Source organism: Leuciscus leuciscus (assembly GCF_965113295.1).
Source record: "Leuciscus leuciscus genome assembly, chromosome: 21".
NCBI lineage: Eukaryota > Metazoa > Chordata > Actinopteri > Cypriniformes > Leuciscidae > Leuciscus > Leuciscus leuciscus.
In genome coordinates, this window is record NC_138745.1 from 26,564,555 (window position 1) to 26,582,526 (window position 17,972).

At 37.8% G+C, this 17,972-nt stretch overlaps 1 protein-coding gene across 1 annotated transcript; it reads left to right on the plus strand.

The window, feature by feature from the left end:
- Positions 1-506: 506 nt before the first annotated feature.
- On the plus strand, positions 507-17,468 carry thbs2b (thrombospondin 2b). Its single transcript, XM_082152017.1, has 21 exons — positions 507-849; positions 1,063-1,230; positions 1,665-2,221; positions 2,519-2,603; positions 5,076-5,287; positions 5,749-5,983; positions 6,959-7,129; positions 7,211-7,387; positions 9,174-9,347; positions 9,487-9,614; positions 10,476-10,628; positions 10,769-10,987; positions 12,167-12,274; positions 12,401-12,560; positions 12,661-12,779; positions 12,861-13,095; positions 14,740-14,967; positions 15,064-15,335; positions 15,487-15,584; positions 15,987-16,126; positions 16,217-17,468. The coding sequence occupies exons 2-21, from the start codon at positions 1,164-1,166 to the stop codon at positions 16,222-16,224; spliced, it is 3,546 nt and encodes a 1,181-aa protein (XP_082008143.1). The 5' UTR covers positions 507-849; positions 1,063-1,163; the 3' UTR covers positions 16,225-17,468.
- The last annotated feature ends 504 nt before the right edge of the window (positions 17,469-17,972 follow it).

Below are 17,972 nucleotides of genomic sequence, written 5' to 3' on the forward strand. Positions count from 1 at the left end.
ATTTATAATGTTACAAAAGATTTAAATTTCGAATAAATGCTTTTGAACTCTTTTCATTTACGTAAGAAAAAATATATATCAAGGTTTCCACAAAAATAACGCCACGACAGAAATAAATTACAGTTTATATTCACAAAGAAAACTATTTTAAATTGAAATAATATTTCACAGTATTATTTTTGTGATTATATACTTTGGCGTTTGGAGACATGATAATGTACTGCATAGTAGAAAATAGTGACCCATAAAGGCATTTATTTGGTGTCAAGTATCTGGCATTTGATACTTCAATCTTAGCCTTCTCACATACCTATGCTCACATTTAGGTCTTCACCCCTACCCCAACAGCCCCAGGCGCGATTCAGAACTGCATTAGCTAATGAAAACTGTCATGACGTGCTGTCACAGCAACAACCCGAACCTCTCCAGCCCAGTGCAACCCGCCTCCAGCCAGCCCAAACCCTCCCCTTTGAAAGCAAATATGCGCGCCCCTCATGATAAAATTCAAGAGAGATCAGTTATGAGGAGGGAGCCCGTGAGTCCGGCATCATCTGGATTTATCACGCATCAGCTTTGGAACATAGATACATTGTTCAGTAACACCTCATGATTGACTGCATTTCTCTGTGAACCGTGTAACCCGCTTCGTGCGCGAATTTTAAACTTTGCGCTTGGGCACCCGTGGTATCTCCAGGTTTTTACGCAATGAATTTTTGATCATATCGTGGGTTTACTATTGTGGAACTGACTGAGGATTAGGACGGATAGTTATTTTCGTCTTGTGCATAGAACTCAAACTTTTTTTCTTTCTTTTTTGCTAAACATTTGCGGAGTTCTTCTTTGGTTCCGGTAAGTGAGGTGCCCGTCACTGTTCTATTGTTACTGCTTTGTGGGAAGTTTAAAGGGGTTCTTAAAAGCATGTCCTCTTTTTACATAAAAGCATGTGCTCTTTTTACATAGAGTGCGCCAAATAGACGCTCGTTTCTCAGTTGCGCATGCCATTGTCCGGCTTGATAAATTTACTTGATTTGGGCATGTCTAATAATATGCTTTTAATTCTAGGTGAGGTATCCCTATTTTCAGCCGAGCAGAGCCACTGTGGGGCAGGTAATTTAATTAACGTGAACAATTAATATTTGGTTACCATTGAGACCCATAGAAGAATGATTCTCCGAAGATGTCTCCGAATTTTGGCCCTTTTGCTTCTGTTCACCTCTGTAAAATCTCAAGGTAATTCTGTAGGATTTTCTATATATTCTGTATCTGAATAATCTGTATTACATTTTAATGTAATGAATTTGTGTATCATAAGACCCCAAATATCTCTTTAAATCTTTGCATTATTATTGTTATGTTGCATTTTCGTTATTTTTTGTTACTTTAATTTTGGTATAACAATTATTTAATTATTATCTATACAACAATTGGCTACAGCAACAACAACAAAATGATGGCATGTCTGGATCAAGGTTGTTGACAAATAAATTGTCTAGGAACTTTTGGACATATTTGGTTTAAATTTACCTACAGTATAAGTGAGAATTTGTTTGTTTATGTCCTGTGACCAGCCATCATCTCAATTCTTACACCATGTTTAAACACCTTTTTGCCATCATGACCCTGTGATGTTTAACAGTAATAGCAAAACATTTACCCCTTTTTAGATGTGCAACTTGAAGATGAGACAGTTTTTGACTTGTTTGAAACCAGTGGGATCACACGCAAGACTATCGGTGTGAAGCATTTCAAGGGTCTGGACAGCGATGCTCCAGCATACCGCTTCATCCGTTTCGACCAGCTCCCCTCTGTCAGCTCCTCAGCGCTACAACAACTTCTTTTACAAATACAAAACAATGAAGGCTTTATTCTGACAGCCACTCTGCGCCAGGACCGCACATCCCGTGGCACCATTCTTGCACTGGAAGGCCCTGGCGAGCGCAGGCAGTTTGAGGTCGTTTCGGATGGCCGAACCAACACTCTAGATTTGGTGTACTGGTGGGCCGATGGCTCACGCAACGTAATCTCTTTTGAGGATGTAGACCTCTCGGATTCGCAATGGAAGAATGTAACGCTCTATGTGCATGGAGAGACGGCAACTTTGTACATTGGTTGTGGACTCATTGATAGCTTCATTCTCGACGAACCCTTCTATGAACATCTGAGCGCCACAGGTGGCCATATGTTTGTGGCCAAAGGGTCCACCCGAGAAAGCCATTTTAGGGTATGTTTGATGTCACATTATTGAGAAAAGTAAAGTGCATGCAAGTAGAATACATTACGACATACTCTACAGGAGATCAAGAATATTAACTAATAAATTTTTGCTCATTGTAACGCAATTTAGTCAGATTTAGTAGTTGCAGAGCAAGCCAAGCAAGTGGCTGGAAAGTGAGTAATAAATTACAGCTGATCCTCCAGTGTTCTGTAAATCCAACCCAACTTCCCAGTCCTGGGAGATATATGTGAACGGTTGAAAATTGGCAGAAGTAAGCCTGACAGCAGCTGTTGTTTCTTTCAGGGTTTGCTGCAGAATGTACGTTTTATCTTTGACACCCCACTTGAGGACATTCTGGAGAGCAGGGGATGTGATCTTGGAAACCCAGGTAGGAGGGGCTTGTGAGTCTTAACATTCTTTTAACACTTTTAGCCAGCCAAAAAAGATTTGTGGGATCAAGATGAAGTTCCTGTTTAATGGGAACTGCTGTACTGAAGATGGGTCAGTAGGTCATAAGAAGAACAGTGAAAGTTCACACTGCCACACAGACACAGACATAAACACAGAGAGAGAGAGAGAGAGAGAGAGAGAGAGAGAGAGAGAGAGAGAGAGAGAGAGAGAGAGAGAGAGAGAAACACACTTTTAGCCACTTGAGGATTAAATGAGTTCTACAGATATAGAAAAACAGTCCTGGCTGCAAGGCAAGGCAAGTTTATTTATATAGCATACCATACACAATGGTGATTCAAAGTGCTTTACATTAAAAAAAAGACTTAAAATAATCACAACAGATGAAAATAAATAGAATATGCATAAGAAATAAAAATGATTAAAAAAAAAAACTAAATTCGGGGCGTCTCCATCGAATGGAAGAATCTGAGAGGTTCCTTTTGTGGTTTTACACTAGTAGCAACACCTGCTTTCCTAGTGTCTCTTCACTCCTAAGGGAGTGTGTAAACTTTACACCGTCAGTCTTTGACGGCTTTCACCTGCTTTCCTAGTGTCTCTTCACCCCTAATGAAGTGAGACTTATACAACGTCTGCCTTTGATGGCTTCAACGTCTCTTCACCCCTTCAATGGAGTGTGACACTTATACACCTGCTTGACACAAGTGTATTTTACACCATCCATGACTTAGAGTCCTGGTGTCTCTTCACTCGCGTCTAAGTGCAAAGCCATCACTCTCCAATTCTCTTAAGCTTTCCCACCAGATATCCTAAATTCAGGACATCCCTATCTAAATGGAAGAGTCTGAGAGTTTCGGTTTGTGATTTTACACTAGAAGCAACACCTAGTGTCTCTTCACCCCTAATGGAGTGCGAAAACTTATAAACCTGCTTTACAAGAGTGTATATGCACATAAGGAAGATCTGGAGAATGTTCAACAAATACACAGTCTGATCATCTATGTGTAATATATGTAAAAAAGTATGCAGCTATCTTTAATGCTGCTGTATTAATCTTCTGGCAATATCAAAGGGATCAACTGAAGATATTTACAGCAGTCTAATCTAGAAAGTAAATTCTGTTTCATGTTAGACTTTTTTTTAAATAATAGTTCATTGGGGTAACTCACACTGCTGCCCCACCCATACTTTAATATTGTAAGTTCCTTTGGAACTACTTAAAAATAACTTCAAAAATGGTGCTTCTATAAACGGCAATCAAGAATTGCTGAGATAGGTCTGTGTGCCTAGAAATAGTTTGCTCGCGGTTACATGTGTGTAACATCACAGGAGCCCATGAAATGGTTTAATTTGGCTTCCTATTACAATCTTCAAGCGCCTGAGTGTCGTGTATAAAGAGGCTTTATTGCAAGCAGATTTAGTCATCACGCTGTGAGATACCAAATGTCTGCATTCTCTGTCCTTGAACTTGCCTTAAAGATGAAGTGTGAGATTTTTCAACATTAAAATGCTTTCTCTAATGCTACCTTGCTAAGACAACTATAAGTAAGCCATGATTACTTTGGAAAGTGTAAACACTGTGGCTCTGTGGCTCAAAACATAGCTGTGTTTGTTTGAGCATTTCAACCAACCCGACACAACATTGGCTTAACCGGTTCTGTGATTTAAGGGTAGAGCTACCAGTTTGGAAGTTTTGGCTGACCAAAAACAAATTTAATTTTCTTTCAGTGTATAACACTGCCGTTTAAAAGTTTAGGGTTTGTATGAAGTCTCTTGTACTCTCCAAGACTATTGACCAAAAATAGAGTAAAAAGAGTAATAATGTGAAATAATTATTATAACAATTAAAATAACTGTTTTCTATTTAATATATTTTTTAATGTAATTTATTCTTGTGATGGCAAAGCAGCCATTACTCCAGTTTTCAGTTTCACATGATGCCTCAGAAATCATTCTAATATTCGGATTTAGTGCTCAAGAATTTTTTTTGTCAATGTTGACAGATGTTGAGGTGCTTACATTTTTGTGTGGAAACCATGGTAATTTTTTTCAGGATACTTTGATGAGTAGAAAAGAAATTGAATTATTTTGTAACATTGTATTTACTGTCAGAAAAAATTGTACTCACCCCAAACTTTTGAATGGTGTAGTAGTGTAACTATAATATGTAATATACTACACTACCTTCTTCGCACAGCTGTCTTTTGTAAAGAGAAGATAAACCACTGAAAAATTATTTGAGAATGTATAATGACCTAAATAGCGATTTGTCCTTCATGCAAAGTCCTGGTGCGTCTTTAGAAGACTTTGAATATAGTGCAATGTGGTATTGGTGCTTTTATAGTGCGTATATACAGCCTGTGGTCTCTATCTAATTGTTGCCCCATGGCTTTTGAACCAGCACATCAGAATTCATTTTAATCTAATTAGCATTTCTTCTGTCTTTTCCCAGTGGAGGTGAATGTAGTCAGTGAGAGCGCAGAGGAGGTGGAGGTTCCATCTTCAATTGCCTCCAATGTGATTGGCCAGAATACAGATGTTCCAGCAACCAGCTCCTCAGAAATGATGTGTGAACATTCCTGTGAAGAACTGGCCAACCTCTTCCAGGAGCTCAAGGGTCTCAGAGTTGTCGTTAGCAACCTCATAGATGGTCTGCAGAAAGTGGTGAGACAGATCCGAATGTAAATCTTATGCTACACCTTATAAGGCCCAAACAAGATTAGGCACCTATAACTGCTGTCATTTCGAAAAGAGAAGTTTCCCGTGCCTCTAAGATCTCACATGCAGATTTAGCATATCATGCTAACTGACTTTGTCAGATGTTTATAAAAAACCTGAGCTCACTGCAGGGAGGGCAGTTATGTTTGTGGGCACATGAATGTAATAGTTGGACCATAATTTGGTATACTCGCATAACTGTGGGAGGAATGTGAGCTCAGTAAATCACTGTGTGTTAGACGGTTTCTGTTGGAAAACATCTCAAATTTGCAATGCATGAAAATGTATAGTTATTGTGACTGCTTGTTGTGTTTAAATGTGTGAAAAGCCTGATTTATGTCTTATTTCAGTATGAATAAGGACAGTAGTGTGATTCAGTTCATTTCAAATTGACTTTTTTATTTCAGACAGAAGAAAACACAGCGATGAAGGAGGCACTAAATAAGATGCAGAATCCCTCGGAGCAGAGTATGTGTTGGCAAGATGGTCGTATGTTTGAGGACAAAGAGGACTGGATTGTGGATAGTTGCACTAAATGTACCTGCCAAGAAGGAAAAGTTGTTTGTCGTCAGATCACATGTCCTCCTGTGGCATGTGCCAATCCATCCTTCATCGATGGCGAATGCTGTCCAGTGTGCCTCCGTAAGTGCACTCACAAACACAAGACATACTGTACAACCAGTACTAGTTGTTTCAAGTATTTTGTTTCTATGTTTTTGATAACAACGATTAAATAGAAATTATTTTAACAAAAAAAATGTTTTATATAAAACAATACAAAATAAGAATAAAATAAACAGCAATTTAAATAATTTATTTTTGTTTTTTATTATATATATATATATATATATATATATATACATATACATTATATATATATATATATATATACATATATATATATATATATATACAAATTATACACTACAATTCAAAAGTTTGGGGTCAGTAAGATCTTTTTTTTTTAAAGAATGTACACTTTATTTAACAAGGATGCATTAAATTGATCAAAACAGTCAAGACATTTATAAAGTTACAAAAGATGTAAAGTTCATATAAATGCTGTTCTTTTGAACTTTCTATTTATCATTGAATCCTGAAAATAGTACCACCGTGTTAAGCAGTTCCACAAAAATGTTAAGCTGCACAACTGTTTTCAACACTGATAATAACAAGGAATGTTCCTTAAGCAGTAAATCAGCATATTAGAATTTTTCAGCTTTGCCATCACATGAATAAATTCCAGAAAAAGTAATCAAATAGAAACACTTATAATAAATTGTAATATGAAAACTGTAAACAGTTTTTACTGTATTTTTGACCAAATAAATATAGCCTTGGTGCGCAAAAGAGACATCTTACTGACCACAAACATTTAAATGGTAGTTTTTATAGACTTATAAATCATGTGTAACTGGTCCTATTTGATTCGCTCCAACCGGGACTCGAACCAGGGTCTCTGGCGTGGGAGGCGCTAAAGACCGCAGCCGCTAGCATGCCTCTTGAGGCCAGGGGAGTGAGGTTTACACGCACAGCTCTTACTGGTCTACGTCCGTTACACAACATGTATGTTGCATTTGTACATTTTCTTATGATGTTGTATAAATCTTTGTCTAGCAATGGACAGCGAGGACGGCTGGTCTCCGTGGTCAGAGTGGACTCAGTGCACAGTCACGTGTGGGAGCGGCACTCAACAGAGGGGGCGCTCTTGTGATGACACAAGCAATACATGTTCTGGACCCTCGATTCAGACACGCAAGTGCAGTTTGGGAAAATGTGACCGCAGAGGTACGAATACAAGCACTGTATGTGTGATAGCTTGTACTGGATCATTGTATCTCGCTTAGTAACATTGTTTTGCACTCACAGTTCGTCAGGATGGTGGCTGGAGCTTATGGTCTCCCTGGTCGTCCTGCTCAGTGACATGCGGGGAGGGACTGATCACACGTATCCGTCACTGCAATGCTCCTGTTCCACAAAGAGGTGGCAAAGACTGTGGAGGTGACGGACGAGAGACACAGAGCTGCCACGCAGACCCCTGTCCGAGTGAGTAAACAAATAGGGTTCACATATTTAATAGACCATCATTAAATTGAATAAATGTGAATAAACATTGTGAATAATTGAATAAATGTGTTAGCAGCATTTCAAAAATGTAACGCTGTTAAACAGCCCTACAAAATTTAAAGCTCAACCCCCTAATTGAGATCATATAGAAACCTTCTCATCCACCCTGCTGTTCAGATCTTAACTGGAAAACATAGAGAGGATGATGTCAGTCTTTCCATGGCTTAGGGCAGGGACGCTACACAGATTTGGGCAATTTGTTCATCAGAGGATTATGGAAAAGATGCTTATGACATGGCCAATGAATGAGATTCACCTCTGAGACACAACAGATGCCTGGGAACACCCTGAGATCAGAGCTATTGAGTACATAGGATCTGGGCTAACTTTTATTTTCAGTGAACAGCATTAACAGAGGAGCTGTGTGCATTGTGCTTGCTTATTCTGGGTATTTATCATGGTATTTATGTGTTATTTCCACATTAGCAGGGAATGTGACACAGATTGTATTATTTTGGAAGTGTTACATACCATAACATGGGGTCCAAAATAAAATCCAAGTGATTTCATATCTACAAATGGTATTTATTAGTTAGTTTAATTACATCAATATCAGTTCTTTGAAGCCTGCACTACAATATCTTAAAATTGCATGAGCGGATCAATGGCACAATAAAACTAAATAACAACCAGTTTAATACAAAACAAAACTGAATAACAAGCAGATGGACTTTTGTCACATTAAAAACAGCAATATGCAATAACATAAACATTTACAATGCAATACAAATTTTATTTCTATAGCACATTTAAAACAACTGACGTTGACCAAAGTGCTTTCCAGAATAGTAATTACAGCCAAAGCAGTTCCATACAGTCACACAAACAAAATGAAATCCTGTTCACTCTAATCAGATCTAAAAGCCATACTAAAAAGATACGATTTCAAACTACACTTGAAAGCGTCCACAGATGGGGAAGATTTAATGTGCATTGGAAGAGGGTTCCATAAGCGTGTAGCGGCCACATAGAAGGCCCTATCAACCTTTGATTTTAATCTAGTTTTAGGAACATAAAGAATCATCTGACTGGAAGATCTCATTTTTTCAACAATGTATTTTGGAGCAATACCATGCAGCGCTTTAGAAACCATTAACAGAACCTTAAACTCAGTTCAGAATTTTACAGGCAACCAGTGTAAAGAAACCATTTGAGGTCACAAAACAGATGCTATAGATGCCCTCCGGGGTCACTGAGTGACTACAGACGGATTTGTGAACTTTTGGGGTGGGAATGTAAAAACAAAGATGAGGATGCAAAAGACAGCAGTTTTTAAACATTTAAGCCCTCATGTTTTGCTTGAATGAGCTGTAATACTTATGAGCTCTGACACATCACTGTCCTTCCACTGACTACCTTTCGCAACTGTCTACTTCGGGTATGTTAAATCTTTTAAGTTATTCCCATGAGCGCAACATTTTGACGAATGTTGCTGTAGAGTGACGTAAAAGTCGCATGAATTCCTGTATGACGGTTCAGACTGCAGTTGCATTGTACAGTAAATAATCTGACCTGTATTGGATTTAGGACCACATATGGAAGTTGCACAAATCGCAATGAAAAGATCAGATTCCATGTGGTTTGTGTAGTTCACTCTGTCATGAGAAAAACATTGAGCAATGTGAGCAAAACAGTTTACCTGCAGTATGAATGTAGCCTTATAGATGGAAATATCACTCCATGTTGTGCCTGTTTCTCCATTTAGTTGATGGTGGCTGGGGTCCATGGTCTCCCTGGGCATTGTGTTCAGCTACATGTGGAGGGGGTCTGAAGAGTCGTGTTAGAGAGTGTAACAGCCCCGAACCGCAGCATGGAGGAAGGAAGTGTCTTGGAGACTCCATTGAAAATGAAGTATGCAACCGACAGGAGTGTCCAATTGGTAAGAAAAACAAACTTAGGAGCATATTGTCTTTGTGCCTTTTTAAAGTGCCTTTACTTTTCAGACTCCTAAAATCTCTTTCCTTAGCATTAGAGACAGAAATGAAGTACAGTAAGAAAGAACTGTGTTGATTTCACAGATGGCTGTCTTTCGAACCCTTGCTTCTCTGGGGTTGAGTGTGGCACAGCTTCTGATGGATCTTGGGAGTGTGGGCCCTGCCCGAATGGCTACCGTGGCAATGGAACTTTTTGTGAAGATGTCAATGAGGTAAACAAAGGCCCTGTTTAAACCTGGTATTAAGATGTGTTTTGGTCGATCGGATCACAAGTAAACGATGGAGACGCATACCTCTTTACACCTGGTATTTTAATCCATCTCTTTTGTCCACTTTCAACCACTTCTGTCCTGATTTCTTCGAAGGGAGGGTCTATGGGCGGGTAAATGTATCGAGTTTTTCAGATCTTTCAATCTAATGGACAAAATAAGCTCGCACAATTTACATATGAACGCCAGGAAAAGTGAGAGAACATTGAGTACCGGTCAGAGAACCGGCAACATGTGAGAAGAATTACTGAAAACTGTCGAAAAATTAAATATATATTACATGGAGGAAAGAACCAAAGCCATATCTAGAGACCAGAACATCATGGAGACTAGGAGCTCAGTTATTTTAACATGAAAACTGCCTACCAATGTTCTAGCAACCACCCAAAAGTTGTTTCGCAATAAGCAAAATTTTGGTTGAATTTTGCAGACAAAATTTTTTAATTATCTATTGTCAATAGTCAAACAATATGTGAAGTTCAGCTCACACAGAAGTTACTTTCAAACCAAAAAGGTGTCTGTTGTTGGTCAATGCGACAAATGAACATTACCAACTGAAGTGATGTGAAATGTTATGTGACCAAAGCAATGCATTAAAAATCACTCACAACAGTTTAGCAATGCCCTGGGATCATAGCAATGAGTTTTGCACGGGCAAGAACCTGTAGTGTGCATATACATGCAATATGTATATTCTGACAATACTGATCCTTTTATCTCTCTCTCTCTCTCTCTCTCTCTCTCTCTCTCTCTCTCTCTCTCTCTCTCTCTCTCTTTACTTACTTTGCATTCTGTGGTGTGCAGTGTGATATGGTTTCAGATCTATGTCATAAGGTGGGTGGCCAACAGCAATGTGTGAACACAGACCCTGGATTCCACTGTCTCCCCTGCCCCCCACGTTACAAAGGGACTCAGCCCTACGGCATGGGAGTGGAGTCAGCTAAAATCAACAAACAGGTCAGTCACACACATCACCTCACATACCATTTACCAGGCGGCTAATTTATGTCCATCCTCCTAGCCGATACCCTCAGAGTCTCAAGGTTCTGCTTCATATGTGTTTAAATATAGACAACGTTTTCCCCCCTCAAAAATAGGTGTGTGAACCCTACAACCCCTGTAAGGACAACAGCCACAGTTGCCACAAGTATGCTGAATGCATCTTCCTTAGTCACTTTAGCAACCCGATGTACAAGTGTGAGTGCCGTATTGGTTATGCTGGAGATGGCATCATCTGTGGAGAGGACTTTGATCTGGATGGATGGCCCAACCAGGATCTTGCGTGTGGAGCAAATGCCACCTACCATTGCAAAAAGGTACTACATAACTCATGATTAACCAGTCTCATGCATGGGACCAGATGTACATTTTATAGCAAAAATGTATAGAGCATTCAAATATATTGAAGACAGTATGCTTTCTGATGAGTTCAATGCTAATAATAAAGCAGACTGTGCATTGATTCAATGTTTTTTGTTTAATTTAATTCAAGCCAGACCATAAGGTTTAGCTGTTGACTGTTATTAGATGGCTTCTAAGGAATATAAAATGGAAAGAAATATCGTTTCACCTTAATAAACCCCACAGGACAATGGCATCAAGTCAGGCAGGGGGCCAGTGACCATGAACTACTAGAGGAATGTTTTGATTTGGCCCAGTATTTACTGTCTATTGTGCCTTTTGGAATCGTATATTTTATATCCCTTAAATGTCTTTGTGGTGAAATGTTTAGCCAAAGGGAGGGAGAGCAAAAGTAATAATTACGTCATTCTTCTCCTGTGATGGATAATTGCTTGATTATGTCATGATACACCGTGGAGAAAAACCAGGACCAGAATCTGCAAGACATCATAGATCTGAAGCCTGGGAAGCAAAGGGAGCCAAGCGAGAAAACAATAAAGGATAAAATATGTGCACATAACAAATAAAGGAAAATATTGGTAATGCACAGAATGAAAAATTGAGACATCATAGCAGAAAAAGCTTGAAATTGTTATTACTGTATGTGGGTGATTTGATGTGGTTCATTTGATGTGTAACTATTAGTGTCAGATGATTTCTGGTGTAAGACCTGTTCACATCGCACACATACAGTAAGTGAAGTATTGTTAGAGATAAGGCTCAAAATTAACTTAAATGAATACTGGTTATTTTATTTCCAGAATTAATCCATGAAACGGCATCATTTTATATACATTATTTATAATAATCTAATATATATATATATATATATATATATGTATACACACTATCCAAAGGTTTGGGTTTGGTAAGATTTTTGGTAAGTCTCTTATGCTCATCGGGACTGTGTTTATCTGATCAAAAATACTGCCAATAATTTCCCACTGAGTAGGATATATAGGTTGCGACCGATTTATTCAGATTTTAGTAGTCTTTTTTTTTAATTGAGTCATTATGTTCTTTCTAGATCAATATCCATTACTTATTCTCTCACTGATATGTTTCTGCAATTAATTTAACTTTATTCTCTGCAGGACAACTGCCCGACTCTACCCAACTCTGGTCAGGAGGACTTTGACAATGATGGGCAAGGAGATGCTTGTGATAAAGATGATGATAACGATGAAATTGTGGATGAAAGGGTGAGGCGGATTTAGTGCTTGTGATGCTTATGGACTTGTGTTCACGTTACCGATATGTATAAGAGTCTGCACTATTCATATTGACACATGTAGGCCTATATTTGATATGTGATATATTTCTTCTAGGACAACTGCCCCCTGATGTATAATCCCAGGCAGTATGATTATGACAAGGATGATGTTGGAGACCGTTGTGATAACTGCCCGTATGAACACAACCCTGCTCAGACCGACACTGACAACAATGGGGAAGGAGACGCCTGTTCTATTGATATGGATGGAGATGGTAAAAAAAAACTTTGATCTGCCTTTTATAATCCATGCAACTCTTTTTAGATCGCAACAAATGTGTGAATCACATGTCCTTTTCTTATTTCTGTTCATAGAGATTCTAAACGAGCGAGACAACTGCCCTCTCATTTACAACACAGACCAGAAAGACACAGATTTAGATGGTGTCGGAGACCAGTGTGATAACTGCCCCTTAGTCCACAACCCACAACAGGTCTGGAGGAAAATGGAGACTGACTGCTTTCAAACATCTTTATACATTTTTTTAAGTAATGTTACCATTTTGTGTTTGCAGACGGATGTAGATAATGATCTAATTGGAGACCAGTGTGATAACAACCAGGACATAGATGAAGATGGCCATCAGAATAACATGGATAACTGCCCATACATAGCCAATGCTAACCAGGCTGACCACGACGGAGATGGGAAAGGAGATGCTTGTGATTTTGATGATGATAATGATGGCATTCCTGATGACCGTGATAACTGCAGACTAGTTCCCAACAAGGACCAACTGGACTCTGATGGTAAAACACTGTTAAACATGCTACATTAAAATAGACACACCTTATTTTGGACTCTGGTTATAGTACTGAAATAATAATCAATTATGTATCAGTTTTTTAGGGATGCATAATGAATTAATACCATGTCAGTTATTGGCCAGAAAAAGTATTTTTTTTATCTTTGATAGTTGCATTGAATGTTATTGTAGGTAAAAAAAATTAATAAAAAAATCCTGGTTTATAAACAAATTCATAAAATATTCTAAATCAAATTGAAGTGGAAATATATATATATAACATCTAAATATATTTGCACAAAAATAATATTACATTGGATTTTGCACGGCTACACTAACACGCATTACTATACACTCATATCATATCTCACTTCTCTTATTTACCATTTCACTCCAGAGTAAGGAATGTGTGGAAATAATGTGTCTAATTATTGATATATGGCATTGGCTCTGAAGCATCATGTGAACATTTGTTCTGCAGATTATCAGAGAATGGAGATAACCGATAAACAACGTCCAGAATTTTCCTCCGGGCTCCTCGCACCTGTTTGCCTAAATACACAATCCTGCATTAAATTTTTGTGTCATGCGAGCGTCTGTTGTTCTGGACGTTGTTCATATTTCCTATGAGGGTCGTCCAAGAATCTGTCCCATAAAAAAGAAAATCAAAGACAAGGCATGAAAAGCAGGGAGATAAGAAATGCGTAAATTTCTCGCTGGCATCAGACATGCCGAAGAGTTGCAGTAGTCCGCGTCTCTTTGTGTTTTATGAGGTATTTTAGACACATATATACGCAGCTTGACGTTAAGCCTAAATGGTATAATGGTGGAATAAGTTCTCTGTTGTCAAGCCATGCTTACTGCTTGGGTTTTCTTTTATAAAGTGGATTTGAACTTTTAAGTGGGGTGAAATTTGCCTTGGCATTCCAAAGGGTGTTCATTTCAGCGGCCCTCTGAACTCCAAGTGCTAGCTGAAGCTGTCACGGTCTACGGGGAGATTGGAGATCTTTGAGGTTTTGTTGGCTTAGAGAGACAATCCTAAAGCTTTGGGAAAAGCCATTGTTCAAGTTTTCCAAAAGGAAAAGTACCTCTTGGCTAGGATTGCACTGTGATGCCAGTAGTTTGCAGATCAAATGATTGAATGTTTTGAAGCTTAGATTTGAATTTTCTAGGTCAGTGGCTTTGGAGTATTTTATGAAGTGGTTATATTGATAGTCTTAGCACGAGGAGTGTATATAGCCTCATATGGTCTCATAAGCTCATAATGATTTATTTTGAATTAATTATTTGGGTCACACTTTAGATTAGGGTCCAAATCTCACTATTAACTGACTATTAACTATGACTTTTGCCTCAATAAACTCCAAATTACTGCTTATTAATAGTTAGTAAGGTAGTAGTTACATTTAGGTATTGGGATGTAGAATATGGTCATGCAGAATAAGGCATTAATATTTGCTTTATAAGTATTAATCAACAGCCAATATCCTAGTATGCATGCTAATAATTTAACTAGTTAATAGTGAAAATTGGACCCTAAACTAAAGTGTTACCATTATTTGTCTGTTTTAACCTACTTTGACTCCCCATGTGCAGGGCAAGCATTTCAGCTTAGTGATTGGTTTAACGTTCTTATATTTTCTCCCAGGTGATGGTCGTGGTGACGCCTGTGAGAATGACTTTGACAATGACAATGTCCCGGATATCTTTGACACGTGCCCGGAAAACAGCGCCATCAGTATCACAGACTTCCGGAAGTTTCAAATGGTTCACCTCGACCCGAAAGGAACCACGCAGATTGATCCCAACTGGGTGGTCCGAAACCAAGGCAAAGAGCTTGTGCAGACTGCCAACTCCGACCCTGGCATTGCAGTGGGTAAGTGAGCTATAATGCAAACATTTACATACGTAAAAAGGTAAAACATTCCGATATTGATCTTGGATCCTTGATCTTTCTGCACAATAACGACAGGCTTTGATGAGTTCAGCGCTGTGGATTTCAGCGGGACCTTCTATGTGAATACAGACAGGGATGATGACTACGCAGGTTTTGTGTTTGGATACCAGTCTAGCCGACGTTTTTACGTAGTAATGTGGAAACAGATCACGCAGACGTACTGGGAAGACAAGCCGTCAAAGGCGTTCGGCATCTCTGGTGTCTCTCTCAAGGTGGTCAACTCCACCACAGGCACTGGGGAAAATCTACGCAATGCATTATGGCACACAGGCAACACCAAGCAACAGGTGAACGCTCTCTTCACTTTTATTAGTCCTGACAGATTTCTCTTTATGTGCCATTACTAACAATAAACTGTCCAATAAATTCCCATTTCAAAGTAGTGCTGTCGGTCTTAGTGCTTAAAATGATGAATGGCTTTACAATCCCATCGTTTAGGTGCGCACTCTGTGGCATGACCCCAAGAATATCGGTTGGAAAGACTATAATGCCTACCGCTGGCATCTCATCCACAGACCGAAGACTGGCTTCATTAGGTAGAGACTTAACACTGCATCTTGTTTTAGTCAGCAGCACACTACATTGTGTATTCCTAGACACATTTTTAGAATATAATATAATATAATATAATATAATATAATATAATATAATATAATTCATATAAAATGATGTATACACTTATTTCAATCTAATTATATTATATAATCTAATGTTTATTATATTATGTATTATAAAATATTATAAAAATAATTATATATGGTTGTATTATATTAAATTATATTATGTCAAATGATGAATACAATTTATCAATGACATTATTAATCTAATAATAGATGCTTTATCTATTTATCTATCTATCTATCTACTGTATATCATGTATAAACAATTATATTTATAAATTATTATTTAATAATGTTTATAAAATACATTCTCCCCAGGGTTGTTGTGTATGAAGGCAAGCAGATCATGGCAGACTCAGGTCCCATTTATGACAAGACGTTTGCAGGAGGAAGACTCGGGTTATTCGTTTTCTCCCAGGAGGCCGTCTTCTTCTCTGACCTCAAATATGAATGCAGAGGTGAACAAATATAACTTCCTTTACAGATGAAAAAAAAATCCTGTGATCTTTCTTTTTTCATCTTATTGAGAATTTTCTTTCTTTTTGCAGATAATTGAGTGTGATTGGGATACATATTCTGTCTCCTGTCATGGACTTTTTTTTTTTATCAAAGCAAAACCGGATCGATGTAATCGAGAAAATGAGACATTCTGCAATAGAGGTTCCTTCATCTTCCGCTGGACAAGTATGAAAGGAAACAAATATTTGGTCAGCATTGCTTTAGAATCCTCAGTTAATTGTTGCACAAATAATATTTGTAATGCTACAATGAGTCCTGCCATCTTGAATATAAACCCAAGGCTCTGAGTGTTTTAGGGTTTATAGTTTTTCATTTCATATCATTTATTCTTTTATATGTCTTTCTAGTCATTCTTATTGAGGAGATTCTTGTGCTTTTTGTGTTTGTTGCAAACGTTTAGGGGAGATGTATTATATTCAGACATTTTCTATTATCTACTGTAACTTATTTGTCTTTTTTTCTGGTTATTAGTTAACGTTCCTTTTGTATTGTATCCCTTGCTGACAAATTGTAAATACTTATTTATTTGTTTACATTGACAACTTTTTACAAATGAGGTTTAAAAAGATGTTTTGCATATGTTATCGAATTGCATTCATGTCAGTAAGGCTCCGTAATTTGCCATTACTGTATCTACATGAAGTGAATGTGACAAGAGGAACAGTAATGTAATATTCCTGAACATTTCAGAAGTATCAGGGTGTTTCACATTTCTTTTTATTAAACTACAGAGGCTGCATGAAAATAACCATCGCTTAAAATGTTCTTCAGTGACCCTAGCAGTACAGACTTTCCTTGCTCTCATACAATGGTAACAAACCAGGATTGTGATCTCAGTAACTCTCCAGTTTCTAGTCACCCTAACTTGGCATTGAACCAGCAATATTTGAGGTATCCCCTCAGAACCTTCTTTTGTATGCCTTAAGAGTCAATAAGGATAAGCGCCATTCAGGAAATGCCAATGAGAGATTTAATATAAATGTCTTTCTTTTTTTTTAAATGAGCTGATAAGGGAATATATGTTATGCCTCTCACGTAAATGCTTTAAATCAATTAACTTGTTTCATTTACAGTCGTTTCATTCACTGCGCAACATGAAGCACTTCATCAGATGTTAGATTCAAGATTCGACTACAGGCTTGCTGCTAATCACGTTTCTCATACGTGTTTGTATTAACTAACAAACAGTTGTTTTTTATATTTTCTCACTCATATGCGTTTTCATGGCAAATTTTTGATGAAATCACTTTTTGTCAATAAAATTATATACACAAACCATCATTATAGTCTAATAAAATCTGTTTTACATGGAGTGCACACACACACACACACACACACACACACACACACACAAAACAGTTAGGCCTTAAATTATGATTTATGTATTTGATTTGCATATAGCATTTCCATCCATTTGGATTAAAGAAAGTAATAAACTTAATGTGATGCATATTTGTCAGTCATATGAAACGGGTAAGATTCGCATAGTTTGCATCTGCACATAGTTTGCAAAATAATCATATTTTTAAAATACATGTATTCAAATTGCTTAGAATCAGCATAAATCTGTGAAAACAATTACATTTATTCCGTTAAAGGAGAACTCCGGTAAATTTTAACATTGAGCTCATTTTTTTGTAAATGTGGAGTGCTGTCAATACAGAGAACAACGACAAAAATCGGTGTTGCCTACACCGTGTTATCCTCTTTTTAAAATTTGCACTCTGTTGACTTCAATGGGGCATATTTTAAACCTGCTTTTATCCTCTTAACATCCTTGATGTG